The sequence below is a fragment of the Pristiophorus japonicus genome, chromosome 5 (assembly GCF_044704955.1).
Source record: "Pristiophorus japonicus isolate sPriJap1 chromosome 5, sPriJap1.hap1, whole genome shotgun sequence".
Taxonomy (NCBI): Eukaryota; Metazoa; Chordata; class Chondrichthyes; family Pristiophoridae; genus Pristiophorus; species Pristiophorus japonicus.
In genome coordinates, this window is record NC_091981.1 from 152,434,314 (window position 1) to 152,450,034 (window position 15,721).

General features: G+C 42.1%; 1 protein-coding gene across 2 annotated transcripts in view; it reads left to right on the forward strand.

Moving 5' to 3' along the window:
- The window catches only part of LOC139264479 (thrombospondin type-1 domain-containing protein 7A-like), a 757,124-nt gene that overhangs the window by 732,811 nt on the left and 8,592 nt on the right, over window positions 1-15,721 (forward strand). For both annotated transcript variants that reach the window (XM_070881020.1, XM_070881021.1), the window contains 3 exons: window positions 11,434-11,529; window positions 12,835-12,917; window positions 13,060-13,273. In XM_070881020.1, the coding sequence (XP_070737121.1) occupies window positions 11,434-11,529; window positions 12,835-12,917; window positions 13,060-13,273 (393 nt within the window). The remainder of the gene's footprint in view (window positions 1-11,433; window positions 11,530-12,834; window positions 12,918-13,059; window positions 13,274-15,721) is intronic.

Here is a 15,721-nt window from a genome sequence, read left to right on the forward strand (position 1 = left end):
CAGGAAAGACAAAACAATTAAGGAATTACAGTACAAAAGCACAAACTGCGGATGCTGGAAATAAAAAACAGAATATGCTGGAAATACTCAGCACCTGTGGAGAGAGAAACATTTCAGATCGGTGACCTTTCATCAGAACTGATTTCCAGCATTTTCTGTTTTTATGTTAGGGAATTACAGTGCTCATTTAATGCTTCTAAATTGGCACACAATTAGCATAAATGACAAAAATGTTGTTCATCCAAGCGTGAAATGTGCAAAGCTTAGCTGAAATCCAATGATGATTTTGTGAAGCTAATTTTATAGAGCAGAACATGACCTTGACAGGATAACTTGACTGAAATGTGTGGTGTCCTGACCCAAATGTCGTTCGGAGTAGTGATCCCACCCAGTTCCTGCTGGCACCTCCCTGTCCCGAGTCTTATTGGCAGCTGTCACTTGAGCTGATTCTAGTAACCCTAGCCCACCCAACTGCTTCTGTCCATATACTCACTAAGCAATCGGAGGAGCAGAAATGAACAGTATTTATGATGCTTGACACTATATAATGTAACACATGTATTCACATAGCCCTTATTACATTTAAAAATGTTAAACTCCATCACACAATGAATAACTTTTGAAAGGCAATGACTGTTGTTACCATAGCAACAGCCAATCTACATGAGCAACATCCCACAAACAGCCATGAGATAAACGACCAGTTACTCTGTTTTTGGTGGGAAAACTGTGTGTTCTTCTTTGTATCGTGCCATGGGATCTTTAATATCCATCTGAAGTATTGAGGCAGCAGGTGGGACTTTGAATTAACTTGTCATCTAACAGATAATACTGCTAATGATGTATTCCTCATTCAATACTAGTGTCAGCCTAGATTATAAACTCCCTACTCTGGCATTGGTCTCAAATCCAAAGCCTTGACTGCGAAGAGAGCTCCCAACTGAGCCAAGCTGACATGTATTTCAATAAGGAATTCAGGAGATCCTCTTTACCCTGAGAGCAGTTAGAAATTGGCATTTGCTACCACAAGGAGTAGTTGAGGCGACTAGCATAGATGCATTTAAGGGGAAGCTAGAAAAGCACACGAAGGAGAAAGAATAGAAGAATATGCTGATAAGCTGAGATGAAGTAGCATGGGAGGAGGCTTGTGTGGAGCCTAAACACCGGCATAGAGCAGTTGGGCTGAATGGCCTTTTTCTGTGCTGTAATTTCTATGTAATTCTATGTCATTTCCGTCAAATGTTGCACATCTGCACTGTTGACAGGGAGGCCTTGTCGACCGGCAGCAAAATTCAGAAATCAGGTGCGCATTTCCCATAAATTTCTCAACCTTCAGAGATTGGTTTGGAGTTGAGGTGGAGGCGAGGGGTGCGCCTCAGCAATGATTGAAACTTGTCAGAAAAGTACATCATCAGCACTTGGTCCTGTTACTGACAATAAACAAATTAATGATTTACGGTGCCGGAAGACTAAGCTCCTCACTGACAGCACTGATTCACACAGCATTCCTTGTAATGTTTCCCTTTACCATCATTATGTTTAACTGTAAATGAATGCTGCCATCTTCTGGTTATATCTGTAAGTACATAAATTCATTTGAATTTCACAAGCAGCAAAGGCTATATGTCCACATTGCTATTTATATTTTTCTAACCACAGTGCATTGAGCTGAAAAATTCAACCTTCTGCATGGCAAATCATTAAAATAAACCCATTAAAATATTATTTTGTTTTGTTCTCAAGGCAGCAAGTTTTGTAATAGATGTAGCTCTGCTTGCTGAGCCACTTTGCTATCAAAGCATAATTCTACTACATCATTTGCAATTTAAGATATTCAATGGAAAGCTTTAAAAAAAAAGGGAACTGACAACACAGTTGAGTCTGAGGCATTGGATTTTTTGAACATTTATATTTCATGCTACTTTTCTCTTCTCCTGAAGGCCCTGACTCCTGCTTTTTGTTAGGATGGGGCCAACACCGGATTTATTGCCCATCCCTAGTTGGGCTAACAACTGAGCAGATTGCTAGACCACTTCAGAATGGCATTAGGAGTCAACCATGTAATGTGAAATAGAATCACCTGATGGTCAAACCAGAAATGGAGCAAATTCGGTTTCCCGAAGGCCATTAGTGAACCAGTTGGATTTTTAAGCAATCCAGCAGCTTTCATGGTTATTTACTTTCCCTGCGCCAGCTCACAATTAACCAGCTTATTGAATGTGCTTTCGCAACTTGACATGGTGGGATTTGTACTCCCAACCTCTCGATGGGCAGTCCAGTACCATAACCTGCACACTGCCTCTGGTTGCAGGCCTGGTCTGCTTTCGGTTTGTATTTCTGAAGGACACACTTCAAAAAATAACTAAATTAAGTTGGGGATTCGCTGACGCATTCTCAACTTTAAATAAAATCAGAGAATTTTTTGTTTTATTTAAGTATTTGTCCCCAGTGAATAATCTGACAAAATCCAACATGGCTGCAGTCTGGGGCCAATTTTCACTTTCGGGAGTAGTGGAAAACCTGCTGCCCATTGTGCACTCTGTCTTATTTTCCTTTCCACTTAAGTCAATGGAAAGGAAATTTGATCTGGGTCTATAACGGATGACCAATCCGCATGGATTCTGTGATCTGATTTGCCTGTGCTAACCATGTGATAGTCCATGGCCTCGCCCCTCCTTTCTCTGTAATCTCCTACAACCCTACAATCGTCTGAGATCTCTGCGCTCCTCCAATTTTGGCCTCTTGCACATTCTTGATTTTAATCGCTCCATCATTGATATATTCTTACGACATCACTTACAAACACACTCTACAAGATGGCTTCAACAGAAACTGTCATCATGTGACTTTGTCACATGATCCTTTTATTAGTTACCACCCAATATTATGCATTACCACAGTAGTCCACTAGGTGGAGCATTATTACACTTCTCCCTCCTTAATGAAGAAGTAATCATAGCAAAATAATCATCATGCATATCTTAGGCGGTCCCTCGAACGAGGATGACTTGCTCCCACAAGAGTTCACAGATGTTTCAATGAAGGACCCGATGTTCCAGTCCTGAACTCCAATTGAGGGGGTGGAAGATGCCTGTGAGTTAATTTTTTTAACGTGTGGTGACCGTTGCACATCAGCCACCACACGGGCTTGACAGAGCTAGGCCTTTATCCAGTGGCAAGGGTTGAACCAGGACGACTGGAGACCTACTCTGCTGCACGGACCTAGTGCACACACATATCGCAGTGTGGGCAGGCCTGTGCTGCCCCTGGGCCTTCGGCTCTTCTGGGCCCTGTACCCTCATTCACCTAACCTTCGCCCATGATGTTCCAGGGCCCGGCACTCCAGCTGTATTAATAGCACCGACTTGCGGGTGGTGTTCTCACACAGGTCTGGGCGGCCCATTATGCATAACTTGCATGGTTATACACAACAAAAGATATGGGGCTAGACTTTCCCTAAAGGCCCTCAACGCCCAATTGCCCACTGAGAAGAACCGTTAACGTTCGGCGAGAAAAGCTGGCGAGAATTTCCATTTTTATGTTTAAAGTAAGTAAAACTAATTGCCCGCTGAGAAAATGGGCTTAGCACACTCATTGTCAGCAGTTTTCTCAGCAGGTAAGTGGAAAGTTAGCAACAAGGTGCGATCGTTACTGGAATGGATGGTAAGTATTAAAATTTAGTCCGAAGCTGTGGTTGGGCCTAAGGAGTGGGGGAAACTTAAAAAAAAATTCATTTAAAAGAAAAACAAAAATGTACAAGCATTCCCAAGACAGTTTTAAACCTAATCGGCATTTTAAAATTAAAAAAAAATAAACAAAGAACCTTTGACTTACCTTACTTTGCAGGGACCCCCTTACTGCTCTGTTTAAGCAGCTTTTACAGGGCGGTTCTCTCGGCGATCTGGACGTCAGTGGTTGAGGCCAAACTTACCCTGGTGGTTGTTCTCGGCGTTGCACGTGGGCAGTTTGGTCCCGGCGGGCATCTTCGGATGTGGATGATACCATGAAGAAACTTAAGTGGAAACTTTCGCCGAGCGTAAAAACAGTTGTACCGCCGAGAAAATCGGCGACAATGAAGCCGAAAGTCTAGCCCATGGATTTATATTTCCATATTTATAAATCAAACTTAACCACTGGTTTTCTGTTTCGAAGAGGATACCTTTGCTCTTGAACAGAACTTTCCAAACTTGGTGCCGAACGTAGACTCATTCTAGGCTGAGCCTGAGGAGAGTTTTTCTCCAAGAGCAACTCTTGATCTACATTTGGACTCTCTACAACTTCAGACTGTTTGTCTGCCTGACTCGGACTCAGACTTAAATTCTGACTTTCTCTTGGACTTGTTTCTAATACTAGGATTTGCTACTAGTACTGTACTTGTAACAATACTATCTGACTCATCAGAAATAATCAAATCATTCCAACTTTCAACTTCTTCCACATCTGTAGGTAACGTTTGATCAATGTGAACAAACCTAACGTTTCCATGATCAAACATCTTGACCAAATATGTGTGAGGGCCACATATCTTCACTGTTGTTCCTGGTAACTACTTTAACCATTTATGGTATGGTTCTTCATTCTAACCTTCTGATTCAATTTCACATTTCTCTCTCTTACTCTACCTCTATCATGATTCTCCTTCTGCCTTAATTGTTTCTTCTCTACTGACTGTGCCTGATTTGACTTTAACAATGAGAACCTGGTTCGTGGCTGTCATTTGAGAAACAACTCTGCTGGTGTTCTATCAATAGTTGTATGAGGAGTATTATGATCAGTAATCAGAAAATTTGCCAGTTTGTGGTCTAACGACAACTGTCGTTTCTTTGGATTTGGATCCAACATTTGCTTGATGAGAGCACATATTACAATTTGTACTGTGCGCTCTGCTGCACCATTTGAAGCAGGGTGGTATGGTGGAACTTATGTATGTTTCACACCATTTCTGGTCATGAACTGTGCAAATTCTTCTGAACAAAATTGTGGCCCATTATCAGACACAATTTCTTCTGGGAGGCCATATGAAGAAAACAATCTTCGCAAATTGTCTAGTGTTTTACTTGTTTTTTTCCACATCGGAAACACCTCTACCCACTTCGAATGACTATCAATCACATTGAACAATTGCTGTCCTTCTAGCTCAGCAAAATCTACATGTAACCTTTGCCACACCCTGACCCTGGGAGGCCATTTCCATGGCTGTAGTGGTGCTGATGGTGGTTTCTTGCTTACTGATTGTCATGTTGTACACTGACTAACGATGTACTCTATGGGCTAGAACCTCTGCTTTTTTTGCCTGTTTAATGCCCACATAACGGCCATTTTATTGCTGAAATGATGTAAAACGCCCATATATCGTCCATTTTGGCACAAAATGGAAACTGGCAGGCATTTTTCAGAAACTTATCACTGAGCGTTACTTTCTCCATGTGGTTAATGACGAGAAAAAATATTACCCCCATCCACTGTTTTTGAGCGGAATCAGCAGGATGGGCAAATTCAACGCTGATAATATCATCCAGCATTACTTACCGCATGGAATTAACGCCGAAATTCAATATTAACACCGAGCAACTGTTTTTTGTCGTAAAGAGCATATTTATCCAAACTAGCGGCCATGGAGGTCGCCCATCGCCAATTTCACCACCTCGCACACATTTTGCCCAAAATATTGCTCGCTCAAATAGCCACCCACAAAAAGTGGAACTCACCAGAACGAATCACAGCGTTATGGACGCCATGTTGTAGATCAAATGTCGTGTCCTTTAAAAGGCTGCTGTGTTTCAACCTCGGCGGAGTTCCGATGTACTCTGCAGGTCGTTGAAGTTGATGTGAACATCTCTAAAAATATCTTGACCACACTGTGACCGATTGGAATTGAAGAGGTGTGCTCGTAGGGACATTCTTTGTTTGTGTGCAATCGGTAGAAAACAGAGAGCTACTGCAATGGGGCCTGTCCTTTCTCACCCTCTCTTGGTGACCAAATACATGCAGCACACTCAACATCACCGAAGGAACACTGCACTGCATTATGTGCCCAATGTACAAAGTGACAGACAGATGAGGAGGATCAGATGTTACACCCCCCGCAAGTACAAGGAGAAACATTCTTGCCTCGACTTGCCCGACATCACCTGCCTTCGGAGACTGCGCTTCCAGAAAGAGGTTATCACTGAGGTATGCCAGCTGATAAGGGCAAACCTGCAGCCTGCCAGCACCATCAGAACTGCACTGTCCATCGAGGTCAAAGTCACCACGGCACTGCCGTTCTATGCCTCGGGTTCTTTTCAGGCCACAGCTAGCGATATTTGTGGACTTTCTCAGCATGCCACACATTGCTGCATTAGACAGATCATTGAAGATCTGTACACACGCAGGAGGGACTTGATCAGCTTCCCTATGACCAGGGAGGCACAGGGTGAGAGGACTATAGGTTTCTCCAGAATTGCAAACTTCCCCAAGGTTCAGGGAGTAATAGACTGCACGCACATCGCGATGCGGGCACCTTTTCAGGATGCTGAGACTTTCAGGAAAATGTCCTGCTGGTTGTCGACCACCAGCAAATCATAGTGGCAGTGAATGCTCAATTTCCAGGCAGCATCCATGATGCGCACATCTTGCTTGAAAGCACTGTTTCTGATTTGTTTAACAATGAGCCACAAGGTCAATGCTGGACGCTTGGGGACAAAGGATATGGCCTCACCACCTGGCTGATGACCCCCCTGCATGACACCCACACTGAAGCCGAGAGGCAATAAAATGAGAGCCACAGAGCAACTCACAATATCATGGAGAAAACCATTGGAGTGCTGAAGCAGCGCTTCAGCTGCATGGACCACTCAGGAGACAAGCACAATACCACACTGAGCAGGTAGTTCAATTCGTGGTGGTGTGCTTCATGCTACACAACTTGGCTACCAGGAGGGGACAAGAATTGCCTGATGATTCTGACAGTCCACCTCACCAGAGAGAGGAAGAGGAGGATGAGGAGGCGGATGCTGACATCGGGCCAAACAATGAGGCTGATGCTGAAGCCATGCCCCCGCCCCCCTATAGGCCGCATGAAAGGGATCGTGGTGGCATGATAGCTGCAAGAGCCTTACATCAGGAGCTCATCAATGATAGCTTTGCCTGAAAGAACATTGGTGTTATTTACAAGGCTGACACACTGCTGCAGGTGCAGGTCATACATCAATGGTGGGCATCACCTTGGTGACAGTTAAAGTTTACGTTGATTGAAGCTAAGTGTGATTATACCCTTTGATGTTAAGGAATCACCAGCGTGTAATGGTGCAGGTATCTGAGCCAATGTGCTGCAAGGTTTTGTTAAATAAAAACCATTTAAACCGAACATTAGTCTGAAATCATCAGTATTTCTGTACAAACCCCCCCAGCTTCTCCTTCCCACCTCTACCCCTTACCCTCCTGACTCCAAGCCGCCTAGCCGAGGAGGTCCTGAGGCGATGCTTCATTCGGGGGGTGGGGGGGGGTGGCGGTGACAGCCGAAGCGCTGCTTGGACGGATATGGGAGAGGACAGTCCTGAGGTGGGAGCGTGCTCCTTGCCATAAGCAAGATGTTGCTGTTGGCTCTCGTGTGGTTGGCAAAGGATTGTGCGTCACCTTGGGGTGCAGTGTGGTGCTCTGGGACCACTGGGAGCCCTTTGCCACCAGTGTTCCTGGCTACCAGCTCCAGGGCCTCCTCCATCTCTTCCATGTTATATCTTATTTGTTGGTCAAAAGCTCGGTGCCTACTATGTTCTTGGTGCTTAGTAGACATTTTGCTGCTGGTGAATCTCCGTCGTTCCTCCCACAACAGCCAGACAAGCACACACCACAGCCACGCACGCTTTCAGTGCCTCTGAGCTCCCTCTCTCTCTGTCTCCTCTTCTGCGCATGTCATGATGACTCTTGACCTCCTGAATCGTGGGAATCGAGCGTTACCATGCTATTGCTAAGGATGGCCACACTTTACGGCAGAAGGTAAGAAAAATTTAACGCTACCGCTCATTTGATATTGCTCACGGTAACGGCCATTTTCAAAAATGGAAACTAGGTGTTTTGAGAATGGGCGAGAAGCCGGCGATCTGAAAACCCTTTTTTAATGCTCATGCCGGAAATAACGCCCATTTTTGGGCGATAAGCACAAAAGTGGAGGTTCTAGCCCTATATCTTTATCTAGACCTGGCCACCATAAGTAATTCCGTACAAAACTATTGGTCAAGCACATTCCCAGGTGTTGTTTATGGAGATCTCCTAACAATTTGGACCTGAACCTATTTGGAATAACTACTCTTGCACCCCACATGATGCAATCTTTATCCACTGATAATTCATTACTACAAATGAAGTATGGATGAATATCTTTCTCTGATACTTGGTTTGGTTCATACACCTGTAACATAACTGGGTCACATTTTGTCGCTCTTCAGCTATGACTTGCAGTTCATCAATGTATGAAAGATAGAACACTTCTTCCCTATTGGATGTAACTTATGATACGGATGGCAACCTGGACATAGCATCAGCATTACTGTGATCAGCTGATCATCTGTACTCAATGTCCTACCTATATGCTGACAAAATCAAAGCCCATCTCTGCATTCAGGCTGCAGCTAAGGTTGGAACTGGGGACTTTGGATGAAGGATTGCTGTCGGGCTTATGGTCAGTGATGATGGTAAACCAATGACCATACAAGTATTTGTGGAACTTCTTGACCCCAAAAATCAATACCAAAGCTTCCCTTTTGATCTGCGCATAACTACGCTCACTGGCACTGAGTGCGTGAAGCAAAAGCAACAGGTCTCTCCTCCCCACTAACTAGTACATGAGAGAGCACTGCTCCAACTTCATATGGAGAGGCATCACATGCTAACTTGATCTCCTTTGATACATCATAGTGAACTAACAAGGTACTCTCTACCAACTGGTATTTTACTTTTAACCTGCAGGCGATTCACCTCAGTTGGCTGATGACTGGAAATGGCATGAATTTCTCGGGAGTATTGGTCGGCTATATCCATCAACGTAGCTGTCTGACAAGCTAAATCAAAAGTCAAGTTAGGGGTTGTCAACAACTTTCTTGTGATTGCTTGTGGGATGAAGAATGAAGCAAAGTGGTCATGCAATGCTCGGTCCTGAAGGTTTCCAAAATGACAGGAATGGATAGTTTTTTAAACTTACAATATACTCACTGATATCCTTGTCAATTAATTGATCTCGTGTTCCAAAATGATAACTTTCAGCAATTTCTAGGGGCTCAGGACTGTAGTGCTGTCTCCATCAGTGATGTGTCCTTTGGCTTGACAGGAACAAGCACATTTTTCAGGGTTTCATACACTACGGGACCTGCTTCAGTCAAGAAAATAACCTATTTTCTTTCTAAAACCACCCAGTTATGGTTTTCATCATTGGGGACTTCGACAATACTATTCGCGGTGAAAAACATTTCTAGTCGCTCCACATATGCTCTGAAAATCTCTCCGTCGTGATGGAACTCATCCAAACGCCCTATTATTCCCATAGGCACGGCCATCTGTACTCTGGCAATTTCGACAGTTCAGCCAAGTGTGCCTGTATATTACCTTGGATTTTTAGCTGTTCTGCAAAACCAGGAACCGCTCAAAGTCTCTCTGTCGGTTGGCAGAATTATCCACCAACAAAAATTTCAGCTTGGGATCCAAAAATCCTATCCTCATTCGCCAATATGATATATTCTTACAACATCACTTATAAACACACTCTCCAAGATGGCTCCAACAGAAACTGTCATTATGTGACTTTGTCACATGTTCATTTTATTATTTACATCAGTAGCTGAATTACCACAGTAACCCACAAGGTGGAGCAGTAGTCCACTTGGTGGAGCTCTCTTACAGTACCTTCAGCTGCCTAGGCCTTAAGTTCAGGAATTTCCTTTCTAAACCTCTCCACCTCTCTAATGAAGGAGAGTTTGCTTTCCCTCTTTAACCCTCCTGTGAAGCACCTTGGGAAGTTTTCACTATATTAAAGTTGTTATATAAATGCCAGTTGTTGATGTTGTTGTTGCATGGCCAGTACAGACCAGTCAGCAATGGAAAGAGATGCTACAGTCATACATTTGTAGGGGTCATAAATATACAATAATACTAATAAATCCACGAAGGAATTCAGAAGAAATTTCTTTACCCAGAGTGTGGAACTCGCTACCACATGGAGTAGTTGAGGCAATTAGCATAGATGCATTTACGGGAAAGTTAGATAAGTACATGAGGGAGAAAGGAATAGAAGGATATATGCTGATAGAGTTAGATGAAGTAAGGTGAGAGCATATGTGGAGCATAAACACCGGCAGAAACCAGTTAGGCCGAATAGCCTATTTCTGTCGTGCACATTCTATGTAATTCTAAGTACAGGCCACCGTCCAATACCTGACCTAGTTCATGTTATGTCAACAAGCTATTTGACAATGGAGTGGGAGGAAGGCTCAGTTTTGCAGCTGAGCCCAATTTCAAAGTCTACACATACACACACCTCCATCAGAGATCGATCAGGAACTACAGCTGCTCCACTTGTGATCAGCTAACTTAACATAGACTGGGGATCAGACTTGGGACCTTCCATGCTGTATGGCTCAGCTACTCACTGGATAGCCTCACTGAGCATGAACATCTAATCATCATTCTATATCAATATCGCCAATAGAATTATTTTCACTCACATTGTGTCTCACTGCACTGGAACCAAAATATCTGACAATTTTGGATTTTTCCTCAGATTCTTTTCTTAGCACCAAGCACCACTCCTGTAGGCGAGCCTACAAATTAAGTATACCTTTGCATAATGTCTAATATCTGGGTAATTAGAGCAAGTTCAGGGGTCAAACGGAAACCCATGTATTTCAGTTTCCTGGTTATATCAATATTCCCCCCATATCGTCTTTGGAAAGCAATAAATACTTAAATAGATCTATAAATTACAGAACAAATTTATTAATGATAAATAAGGAAGAGCACAACAGGAAAAAATGCATTTATGGTAATATTCAGAACATAGGTATTCCTTCTTCTCATCTATGTACTGAAACTCAGTGTAAAACTGGAACTCGAACAAACTCCCTGGCCATAACTACCCTGTCACAGTGTCTGCTGCTTCTCTCTCCGATGGCTTTAGAGGCACTACTGAACTGGGGAAACTGGCTTGAGATATCAAGATTATCTTTAACCCTACCTTCCCAGCAGAAACCAGGTGAGCGGGCAGTTAAAAGCGATCAGGCTATGAATCTGCTCGGAACTCGGCCCTTGCCCATCGTCTCCGGTATTAGCCTGCAGTGCTCTGCAGGTCAATGAGGCGCCCGCCCAGACCAAATGAGAGTCTTGGGAATTATCTTGATATGTTTCCTACTGCAGGCTGGCATGTTGTACACTTAGTCATTTTTTTCTTATAATGGTTTCTTACAGGTGGTTACTGTTATGAATATATTTGGTTGGCTGGTGCATGGACGGGATCATACCGAGAAGTGTGGTGTCAGAGGTCAGATGGAATAAATGTCACAGGTACTGAAGGCAATGTTATTTCCCACATGCATCAAGAGGATATAACCATTTTCAAAGCCTTCCTGAAGGGTTCCTAAGAAGTGTTTCTTCCCTCTTGTTAACTTGCAGTACACTGTACTCAGTGGCAGACAGAATAGGATGAAGTGAATCAAGCAACTTTAGGAAGGATTTCAGAGCCATGAAGGTGGCACAGAAAATCCTTACCAAAATGCTAAGCAGAGATAAAAGACATTGGTTATGAGTAGAGACATTGTTTTTTGTCCCACTAGAATACAGAAGATTTGGAGGAGGCCTGAAACAAGTGTTAAAATGTTTAATAAGGTAAATCAGGGGGAAAAACTATTTCCATTGATTAGTGAGTCAACAAATAGGGAGTATAAATGTCAGATCATCACCAAAAGAATGAATTGAATTTAAGCATCTGGTGACAAGATAACACGATAAATGTCCAGTGTCACTCCACAAGCATGATTAGTACATAAATAAATAGTGCATCATTTTCTGTACACAGCATGATTAGTACATAAATAGTACATCATTTTCTGTACTCAACATGTTTTCGGAAAGTCACTTTAAAAAAGTGAAACATTCTGATCCATTTTCTGTGCTTTCATTACAAAAGTTCAATTTGTGATGAAATGAGATCCATCTTCCCCTTTACTGGCAACGTACAATTTTATCTGTATTTTAATGCTCATAAAAATTAAAAACTGACAAACAGAATATTTTTCTAGTACTACACCCAAGATTCAGCATCAAGCACTCTTGCCTCAAGCTGCTTTATGCTGTCCCAATATTAGGCCTCAGCTCCAATATTAAAATGAAGCTATTGTAATTTTCCATTTTCCAAGCCTGTAATCCTTGTGGCCTTTCTGAGTGAAATTGATGCTGAATTAGGAGCAAGTTGTGCTATGTGCCTACAGCTGCTCAGAATTAGTTTGGGACTACCCAAGCATATTTCACTTGGGACCATTATCGCCAACAGTTGGAGAAGTCTTTTATCCAGTAGTCTAGGCTGGGCTCAGGTAAAGAATGTGTTAAACCACTGTACCACTCAATCCCCTGGCTGATATAGGGCTGAGGCACGAGTATCCATTATGCAGTCTGCTATAACTGTGTGTTCTCTGTGTATAATCAGACAATTTAAGATCACTGGTATACTTACGATGTTCTATAGCTGCTCGTTCAAACATACAAGCTTCATTTTGGAAACATAATGATGTGAAGATAACAGTTGTGATACAATCAAAATTATATTGCAAGCTTATTATTTGCTGTTACTAAATGTAACTGTTTACCTTGTAGGTGGCTGCTCTGCAGTGAACCAACCTTATGCTGACAGATCATGCAATCCACCATGCACTAAACCTTATACGTACTGCACCGAGGTAAGTGTTAGCTGCTGACAGCAGTATACAGTTTCTGAATTCACTGGTATTCTATTATTTTCAACGTTGCATTGCTTCACGTAGCTATTTTCACTCAATTTGAATGAATGACTTTAAAATGCAAAAATCTTTATTTATCTAGTCTGCAGTGTGCGCCTGTGAAGAAGGTTACACAGAGGTGGTGACATCTGACAATTTTCTGGATCAGTGTACAATGATTCCAGTGTTAGAGATCCCTTCAGTGGAGGAAAAAAAAGCAGATGTGAAGACCAGTCGAGCCATCAACCCAACCCAAACATTTGACAACAAAGAAGGGCACTCAGGGCAGACGTGGTTCTTACAACCCTTTGGAGCAGGTCAGATAAATAGTCAGGCTCAAATACCTCAGTCCTCCATGATTTAAACAGATCTTTAAATCTTTGACCTGCATGTGAATTTTATATTTGACGGACCAAAAAGAGACATTTGCTAAATGCTTCAGATAATTCAGAGTAATACATAATTAAATAAGTAAATATTACTCGAGCACTTCTTATGTGATTCATGTCACTTTGGTAGGTGATTTAAAAAAATGATGTTTTGTATTTAGCATTGCTTTTTCAAAGTGGGACAAATGTGCAAATTGAATTGAAGGGTAGAAATGCTATGGAATTATAAAACTGTTAACTAATCTTCTGTTGGAAACTGCTGAGTTTTGAACAGGAACATTCTTGATGCTCTCCTAACAATAATGCTCACAACTACATTTTCTCATTCTGCTACTAACTCTAAGATGAATATTTTCTCTTTAGTGTGGAATACTAAAATCCTTGGCTTTGAGAACATTATCTGTACTTCCCTGCTTGTAATAATTTAGCATATATTGTTAGAGCCCATGGTTATTACTATATAATTAGGGTATGGCAGCATTTACAAGAAATGACTGCCGGAGGAAAGGAGGCAGTTAAATTAAAAGAGAAACCTGTAAATGCTGGAAATCTGAAATTGAAACATAAAATGCTGTAAATGCACTGCAGGTCAATCAACATCTGTAAAAGGAAAAGATAAGTTAACTTATCAACTGTGTGCCCCTCATCAGTTCTGCCGAAGAGTCCACACCCAAATCATTTATGTATACAAACACTTGCTACGTAGAGCCTAAAATTGAAGAGAGCTCTGTGAGACAATGATGAACAAAAGTGTAGGTCTAATACTACAGACTGTCAGCACAAAGAATAACAGGAATGTAAATACAAGCATAGAGGCAAAAAAGCCAACCTTAAACAGTTGTTTTTAATGTACTCGAGTGTTGGGGTAGAACATGTGTTGAGTAAGCACTGACAAAATCAGTTGCATCAAGAGAACAGTTTTTTGATTAGTGAACAATTGCAGGCAGCATTGACTTAACTAGTTCATTATTCACAAGTTTTTTAAAAGCCCAGGATAATTCTCATCGCACTAGTTCAGGGTATCGGGCAACAATCTGCTCAAATCTCTGCATATTAATAATTATTGCTCCTATTTCTATAGAGGTGTTTTTTTTTAGCATGGATGGTAATTTAAGCCTTTAAATATCATAACAATTTGAACTTACTGAAAGGTATAGATATACTGATGACAGAATGCCAGTAGGTTTGTATAAAATGCTGCAGTGTATTGTGTCTGTGTGCAGGTGTGTGTGTGTGCGCGTGCGTGTGTGTGCGCGTGCGTGTGTGTGTGTGTGGGTCTGTATGCGTGCGTGTGTGTGTGTGGGTCTGTATGCGTGCGTGTCTGTGTGTGTGTATGTATGTGTGCGTGTGTGCATATGTGCATGCACATGTGTGTACATGTGTGCATGAGCATGTGTGTGCATGTGTCTATGTGAGTGCACATGCATGTGTGTGCTTTTGTTGTATAAGCAAGTGTCTGCAGCTGCTAACTGGGTGTGTACGCATCTCCTAACTGAGTAGCTGTTGTTATCATTTAACTATGAATTCATATCCCAAGTAGTAACTGTGCATACTTGGATTCCGGATTGAAGTAGAGAAAGTTAATCTGGATGTATTTTTTCTACCTACACTCGGTATACGAGGTATCCAAATCAATAGAACCAGGTAGTTGGGGATTAGCCAATCTACAGAAAACCGTTCTTTGTGTGTTTGTCAATTAAGCTACATGATTTTTTTGTTTTCTTCCCTTCTCACCTAAAAGCGCTGAATCATGGTGAAGTGTGGTTCCATGGATCCAACCTCTCGTTCACGCCTTTCCCAAATAACTTCCTGTGTGAGTCTAGAGTATGGGCACGCTATTTAACTGCAGGAGTTCTCACACATAACTCATCTTGTTTTCATGGTGTAAAAAAATGTCCTTCCTTTGCTACAATTAAGGAACAGGGAAATTTTTCACCATGATGAGCATAACGTGATATCTTTGTGGATAAATATACAGGAGTTAATTTTAACTTTGAGTGATGGTGTAAGATGATCCGCTATCTAATTAGCCACTCGTTATACATCATCCCTGACTTTCCTTTCCCATTGAAGTCATGTAGGGTGTGTAATGGATGGCAAATTCGATATCACTCAATTTATACCTTCGCCAAAGTTAGAATTACCTTCACAGTCTGGTGTAGTGCTGTGTAGGGCCAACCAGAAACGTCTCCATTTTGATCTTTGATCAGTGCTAAGTTAGCTGATCTCAGTTGGGTTGGCAGTGGGAGCACTGCATCTGGCTTCTTTGTCCCTGGGCTAAGATCAGAAATAAATTTATTTAAAGTCAACTGTACAACCCTTCTGGCTTGCTGCCATTCAATTTAACATACCACTAAAATAAAAATACAAATGCCA